The 8148-nt window shown below is 52.9% G+C and overlaps 1 protein-coding gene across 1 annotated transcript; it reads right to left on the bottom strand.

Annotated features, from left to right (window-relative positions):
- Positions 1-6377: 6377 nt before the first annotated feature.
- On the bottom strand, positions 6378-7061 carry FRAT2 (FRAT regulator of WNT signaling pathway 2; the record flags this gene model as incomplete). The annotated part of the gene is made up of 1 exon (XM_084245352.1): positions 6378-7061. One exon carries the CDS (start codon positions 7059-7061, stop codon positions 6378-6380), a length of 684 nt encoding a protein of 227 aa, XP_084101478.1.
- Positions 7062-8148: the final 1087 nt, after the last annotated feature.

Below are 8148 nucleotides of genomic sequence, written 5' to 3'. Positions count from 1 at the left end.
TTGAAACCACTTTGTATAACATTTCATGCCTGGATGCCCAGGCAGTTTTGTTGTTTTTTAATATGAATGAGTCCTTCTTCTCTTTATCTTACACTTTTTTTTTAAGATTTATTTATTTTTATATAAGAACTGGGGTACAGGCCAGAGGAGCAGGAGGGTGGAAGGATTCACCAGAGACAGAGTGGGGAACAGAACAGGCAGATATACTGAAGTACACTGCTGAGGGGGGCAGCGGGCAAGACAGCAGAGGTCTGCCACGTCATATGGGAATCTCCCTGGCCAGCCGGGAATTGAACCCGCGCTGCAGAGGCTGCGGACAGTTTCACAGTCCGCAGCATTTCCACCAAGGCAGTCTGGGTTCAACCCGTTGCGCCACCATGGAGGCCCTCTTACACTTTAGAATGAAAACTAAATCAGATGCCAAGGAGTTTATTAACTGTCCCTCCTATCAATGAACTGACTCATAAGAAGTAAAATTCACAACCCCCAATTGATAGGCTGTTCAGGCAGTTTGTTTGACTTATTGATCTGATCTAAGCTAGTTAAAAATAAAATAATCACAAGCAGGTTATCATCTTGTTACCTTTGCCCTGCCTTTTGCCTATTTCGTTTCTACCGTCTAAATTGGAATCCAGTCTAATATGAGTTAAAAATGATTTCCCTGAAAGCCTTCCCCAGATACTGGGAGTCATAATCACCTTTCTCCAGATGCACCATAAATAGTCCTTTTTTTCCCCAGCTGATTAAGGAAGGGACAAACTCACAGAGCAGATGTTCAAAACACGCTACTTACTGGTGCTGATCAAGGGAAGTTGAACAACTTCAGGGTTCAAAGAAGACAATGAAAGTCACTGAGCAACATTGGATTCCATATACCCTGGCTGACCATGGAGGAGACACACAGAAATAACTTCAGTTCAGCTGTGTGTTGTGAGCACACAAATGTAGACACACACACATATATTCCACCATGCCTTACAGTTCACCCATCGGCTGCCCTTGGCTTCTCTTGGTTCTACACTTACTTTCTGTCTGCGCTTTTGTTTATTCTTCTTCCTCCCTCGTAAATTTGATGAGCTGGTCTTTACGAATTACTTAGAACAGAGCCTGGAACAGGTAAGTGCTACGTACATTAGCTAGCACTACTTCCCAACTGATAGCATCTCCCAGGCTCCACACACCCCTTAGCTGTAACTGCCAAATCTTTATCATCTCCAGCCGGCTCTCTCTCCAGCTCCTAGTCATTTGTGAAGCACCAGGCTGCTGTCCCTGTAATTTCTTTTTTTTTTTTTTAAAGATTTATTTTTATTTATTTATTTATACAAGCACTGGGTACAGTCAGAAGGGCGGGAGGGTGAGAGAATTCACCAGAGCCAGAGCAGGGAGCAGAGCAGGCAGAAGGACCGAAGTACACTGCTGAGGGGAGCAGCGGGCGGCAGGAGAGGTCCGTGCGCCACGTGGGACCCTGTGGGACCCTCCTCCGGTGGCCGGGGAGCAGCCGGGGATCGAACTGGCACTGCAGAGGCTGCGGGCAGCTTCGCAACCCAGCGCTCAACCGCTGCGCCACCGGGGAGGCCCTGTCCCTGTAATTTCTTACATGAAACTCTTACTACCAGTCCATGTATCCCTCAACGAATGTACACACACATACTCCTCTTTGCTAGTTCCCTCCTTGTTCTGGTCCTTCAGGGCTCAAGATTTACAGAATTTATCAGGGAAACCTAGGCCTTGGCCCCTTCAGAAGGCAGAGTTGTCTTAACTCTGTCCATTCACTCCAAGGGTATAGGGATCTCCTAGCCCAAATCATTCCTCAGTCAAATATTAGCTTTTCCCAAGCAGCAGCAACTTGGAAATGGACATCACTTCCTTGACATGCAGACACTTGCTAGGCCTGAGACCAGCATGAAGCTCTCTATAGCCTTTGCGAATGGCTGGATCAGTAGCAGGAACTGGGGTTCATAAAGGAAGGTGTGGGTGGGTGGGTTAGAACTGGAGGCATCACAATTGACTTAAGAGTCATGAGTTTAAAAACTGTTCGATCACTAAAAATTCCTCTCCCCAAGTAACATGTTGTAGAAGGTGCCTATCAGAGCACAGCCTATAACACAGCTGTTAGTTCTCTTTCCCTTGCTTTTCAGGTCCTGTAGATTTTCTTTTCCTGTAGTCACCATTCTAATTTCATTCCCTAGTGCTATTCTGGCCATATTTCAGAGCCATAGGATGTTGGCACCAGATGAAACCTCACCATCTTGGTCCTATGCCTTTATCTTAAAAGGACTTGAGAGTCGGGCCTCCCCGGTGGCGCAGCGGTTGAGTGCTGGGTTGCGAAGCTGCCAGCCGCCTCTGCGGCGCTGGTTCAATCCCCAGCTGCTCCCCGGCCACCAGAGGAGGGTCCCACATGGCGCGCAGACCTCTCCTGCCGCCCGCTGCTCCCCTCAGCAGTGTACTTCGGTCCCTCTGCCTGCTCTGCTCCCCGCTCTGGCTCTGGTGAATTCTCTCACCCTCCCGCGCTTCTGACTGTACCCAGTGCATGTATAAAAAACAAAAACAAACAAATAAATAAATAAAACATGCCTCTATTAAAAAAAAAAAAAAAAAGGACTTGAGAGTCTAAAAGCAGCAAGCAGCCATATATAATATTGTGGCCTCTCCTGCAAACCTACTTATGGGTTTTCCAGGATATATGAAAGCTGCCTCACCCTAGAAGCAACCTGCACACATGTGGATGGGAATGCTATTGTATTATTTAGTGGGTCAGAGTTTGTAGGATGCTATTGAGAACTTCAATCATCATAAGAAAATGGGGTTAGGCCTCCCTGGTGGCACAGGGGGTTGAGCGCTGTGCTGTGAAGCTGTCTGAGGCCTTTGTGGTGCGAGTTCGATCCCTGGCCAGCCGGGGAGCAAGCCAAATGGAGCGGCAGACCTCTGCTGTCTCACCCGCTGCTCCCCTCAGCAGTGTACATCTGCCTGTTGCACTCCCCACTCTCTCTGGTGAATCTTCTCACCCCCCACAACTCTGGCCCGTACCCCACTTCTTAAAAAAAAAAATAAAATAAAATGGTATTAAGTCTCATCACGTTCAGTATGACTGGAGGATCAGGTTGACAGAAGCAGCAGATTCTAGGGCCAGCCTACTTGGTTTCAAATCCCAGCTCCAACATTTAAAAGGTGACTTCAGGCAAATGTCTTAATCTCCTGGGCCTTAGTGTCCTGATTTATAAACTAGAGGAAACAGTGCCTACCTCACGGCACATAAAGGCAGAATATGAAATGCGATTTACAGCACGCAGAACAGTCCCTGGCATGCGTATGCGCGTGCTATTCCCCAGAAAGATGAGAGCAGAAGCACGGGCCATTTGGAGACATCCTTTTGGAAGTTCAGGAAAAGGTACTTAAAAGGGTACAGCTGCAGAAAAGGTTAGGGACAGCATATGCTCAAAGTGGAAAAAAGGGATGGCTGGAGTATTAAGGAGAGTAAGTGGGGCACATTTAGGAGAATATGGGTCCCCCAGAGGAGGAACAGGCTGTAGTGATGCAAAGAATGAGCAGCTAATCATTTTTGAACACTACATGTCCTAGACACCTCAAGTCCTCATTTAACCCTCCAATTCCCCTATGAAGTACTATTGCTTCAAGGAAAAACACAGCAGTGACTTGCTCCCTAGGACACAGCTGGTGAGCAGCAGGGCTGAGTCAAACCAAGTCACTGATCACCAGCCTCCTTCTGCAGATCCAGAGCGGAGGAGTAGCAGGCAGGCAAGGAAGAGGTGCCAAGCAGAGGTCCCTGAGAGCTGGTTAGTGCAACTGGAGTGTACCAATAAAGGCTTCCTTGAAAAGGGCCAGGGAGCAATTTGGAAGGGACTTAGCAAGATTTCTATGCTTGGGGCAGACGGAACTCAGGGCAAGAGATCTAGGGGCCGCTTAAATTATTTTAACCCTTGTCTGCTCAAGCTAAACCATTTTACAGCTACCAAAAACCAAACCCTAGGCCTCCCTAGTGACACACAGGTTAAAGTCTCAATTCCATCAAGCTATCGCCAGACATTGCAGCATGAGTTTGATCCCAGCCAGGAAGCTAACCCATATATGGCACAGCCTCTCTTGTCTTGCCCACTGCTCCCCTCAGCAGTGTATTTCAGTAGATCCACCTGTTGTGCTCCCCACTCTGTCTCCAGCGAATCCTCTCACCCCTCCTCCCTACCTCTGGCCTACAACCCACTTCTCGTGTGCATAAATACATTTAAAAAAATCTTTAAAAACAAAAACCAGGGCCTCCCCAGTGGCGCAGCGGTTGAGCGCTGGGTTGCAAAGCTGCCTGCAGCCTCTGCAGAGCCGGTTTGATCCCCGGCTGCTCCCCGGCCACCGGAGGAGGGTCCCACATGGCGCACAGACCTCTCCTGCAGCCCGCTGCTCCCCTCAGCAGTGTACTTCGGTCCTTCTGCCTGCTCTGCTACCCGCTCTGGCTCTGGTGAATGCTCTCACCCTCCCTCGCTTCTGACTATACCCAGTGCTTGTATAAATAAATAAAAATAAAAAATCTTTAAAAAAAATAATAAAAAAATAAAAACAAAAACCAAACCCTGTTTTCTTTTGCCTAGGTCACCGTTCAAGACTGGGTGTCTCAAGGGAGAACACCAGCTTGTGCCCTCCCCTTTCTTCACATACATGAAATTCAGATGAAAACTCACAACCCCTCCATTTTCCTCCAGACAAAGCAAATAGCTTGGCCTCTGACCTCCAACCTAGAACGTGTTTCTGGAATAAGTTCTTATCCCACAGAGAGGGGAAGCCCATCAAGTAGCTTATAAAAACTTGTACTTAATTTGCTGAACTTGTGGAGTATCAGTGCAGAAATACTCAAGTACTGGAACTCTACTTGGTATTCTGTGCTGAGCTGACCCCAAACATTTGCCCAGACCCCCATCCCCAGCAAGTACACTCTATTATTACCTGTTTTCCTTCCTCCCACCTTCCACCAAAAAGTCAAGCCATGCTCCAAAACAAAAATCAAATTTATTCAGCAGACATTTTAATTAAGAAATCCTATAAATCAGGACCACCACAATTCCAGACACTCCGGTGCGAAGTGTACATCAATAGCTACATCTGGAGGATGTACAAGCCATTGAATTTTTTTAAATTGATTTGGCTACCTTAAAGTTCGGGGGTGGCAGCTTACTTAAAGCGCCATCAAGTTTCACTAGGGTAGAGCCAACAGTTTCTCCTCTCGGAGAGTCACATTTTATAAAAGGTTTCAGTCACTCACAAAGAAGAGCTGGTGGCAGGAGGAAACTGAGGGGTGAGGCCCCAGGGGAGGATCCGGCCCAGGGCTCCACAGCGACCAGAAAAGAGCAGAAAAACAACCAGTCTCATCCACCCTGCTGCAGACACCAGAAAGAGTGGGACAAGGAAGGCCATCCGGGAGGACAGGAAAGAGACTCCAGAGGTTGTTTATGACTGTTTCTGAGAAAGCTCATGGCATGGCCAAGAGTGGCCTCACGGGAGAAGACGGCCTTCTGGAAAGAGGAAAGCATAAAAAACAACTCTTCCCACATGCCTGTGTGTCCTCAGGAGACTCGAAGAGGTAGCAAAGCACAGACAGGGCTCTTCCTGGAGCGAGAGAGAAAGTCAAGGGGGTGAGTGAGCTCTCCCAGGAACTCCACAGCCTTCCAAGTACAGCACACAATGACCTTGAACCACAGGTGACAAGGTCAAGTCATTTAAAAGTACACATTCAACCCCAACTCACCACTTTCAAAAATCCTCTACCTTCCCTTGACCGCCCCCCCCCCCTCAAACTGGAGTTCAAATCTCCCACCCCCACCAGTCAGGTGGGAGAAGGGGGTTGATGCCTAGCCACCCACCACCAAACTTTTACATTCTTTTTTTCCCCCTCAGGAAATTTCTTTGCACAGCAATTGTAGCACCATTTTCACTAAGCTCCTCCACCATAAAATAAAGAAAATGTCTGTGTCATTAGTTTTCAAGTACTGTTAAAAAGCCCTCGCGATTCCCACCCCTTGGAGCCCTATCCTTAAGCAATCCAAACACACGATGCCCCCAAGGGTTAATCAGGTACAAGTCAATGCAAGTAGCTGCCATAGTTCTCTCAGTTTATCTGAGGTCCTCGGCCCCGATCTGGCCGGGGAATTCTCACGCGGCACGGAAGCGTCCTGGCCCGTGCAGTGCATTTTTCCAAGTTCAAGTTTTCTCCGACAGCCTCGCTGGGGCCAGTAACTTCGGCTTGAGGTCTCTGCCCACCCGCTTCCCCGAAGTCTAGGCGATCGCTCGCAGGACGGCGACGGCGGCTTCGGCTCGGGCTTGGTGACGGCCGGACATTGATGCATCAGCGTGGAGGCCTCCTCTCGGGCCCCGGGTCAGAGCAAGGTGCCAGAGGGTTGCAGGGAAACGGTATCCGGTCCGCCGCGGCCGCCCCCGGGCGCAGGGGGGCCGGCGGGGCCCGTGGCCGCGACCGCGGCGACTGCACGCTGGAGCCTCCGCACGGCCTCCTTGATGAGGTTTCCCGAGAGCACGAGCTGCTGCAGGAGCCGGTGAGGGTCGTCGTCGCGGGCACGAGCCCCAGTCGGGGGCCATCGTCGCTGCTGCAGGCGACGGGAGGAGACGGCGCCCCGGAGCCATCCTCGCCGGCACGGCCCCGTCAGAGCGCTGGGGCCCGCGGCGAGCTCCGCCACGAAATAGGGCGCAGCCCGGCCCCGCACGCGGCCGCGGTCCCCGAGGGCGCAGCGCAGGGCCCCCGGGGGCGCCGGGCCCGCCGCCTCGGCCGGCGCGCGCGGCAGGAGCAGCGGCAGCGCGGGGGGTCGGGCCTTGTCCACTCGCACGGCAGCCGGCGGCCGCAGCGGAGGCCCCGGGGGCGCGCGCGGGGAGGCCGGGCCGTCGTGCGCCGCGTCCAGCTGCAGCGTCTCGCCGATCTGGGCCACCAGCCGGTCCACCTCGGCCGAGCCGCCCAGCGCCACCGACCGCTCCAGCAGGAGGAAGCGCTCGTCGTCCTCCCCCTCCGCATCCTCGCCGGCGTCCTCCTCCTCCTCCCGCCGGCACGGCATGGCCCCCGCCCGGGCGCCCGCGGCTGCGCGGGGTCGCTGGGGCTCGGCTGCCCGCGGGCTCGGTGGGCCGCGCCGGGGCCGGGTGCGGGACTGAGGCGACGCCCGGGCGGACGCGGAAGTCCGAAGCCGCCGGGCACTCGCGCCGCGCGCCAGCCGCCGCCAGAGCCGGGAGCAGCCGGCGCGGGTTGATTTGTAAACAATGGGTGACGTCGCCGCCGGGACCTACCACCGCGCGGGGACGGGGGGGCGCGCGAGGAGGCGCCCAGAGCAGGGTTGGTCGTGGACAGCACGGGGCTGCCGCTGGATCCTTCTCGTGTTTTCTACCAGTTTCGTCTATGCGCGGGTCCCTGGCGTGAGGAGAGCTTCGTCCTTCCCCGGCCTGGAATGCAGCATAAGGGAATGGAGACCCCCCCGAGGCGCTCGAGTTGGTTTCGCCCACTCTCAAACACACCCATCGCACACACAACCCCTCCTCCGCCGGCGCTTCCGCCCTCCCCACGTGTCAGCAGCGCCGGGGCCCGCCCAGGCCCGGCCCCGCGCACCCGCAGTCCCCGAGACCCGGCGTGTGGGGGAGGGGCGGGTTCCGGCGGCCGGCCGGCTTCGGGGAGGTGGGGGCGGGGAAAGGAGGTGGGCATCGCGAGGCGGGGCGCTTTGCCAGGGAGGGCTGGCTCGCCCAGAGGTGGGGTTGGGGTTAGGGTTACTCCGAGCCTGCCCCCTCCGCCGGGTTCTCGAGCCCCCGGCACGTCCCGAGGGAAGGACGTGCCTCTGCGGGGGCTAAAGTTGACTTTGTTCCTTTATTTATTATCTCTTTTTTTTAATTGAGGTAAGGTTGGTTTATAACATTGTATGATTTAGGGGTGCGGGTTCTCACCTCTTTACATGTATGCTACACCACCACACCGAAGCTCCAGTAACCCTCCACCGTAGTACTTTGTTCATTTAAAAATAAAAGATTCGAATAGAAACAGAGCTGTGGCAAAGATCGTTCATATAAATGGTCTCAACCAACCCAAGAGTAATAAATTTTTCTGCTTGTTTCAAGTTTCAAAGTAAAAAAAAAAAAAAAATCGTTCATATAATGCTCAGT

The sequence above is a fragment of the Talpa europaea genome (genome assembly GCF_964194135.1).
Source record: "Talpa europaea genome assembly, chromosome: 10".
NCBI lineage: Eukaryota > Metazoa > Chordata > Mammalia > Eulipotyphla > Talpidae > Talpa > Talpa europaea.
This window is presented reverse-complemented; position numbering and strand designations above follow the sequence as displayed.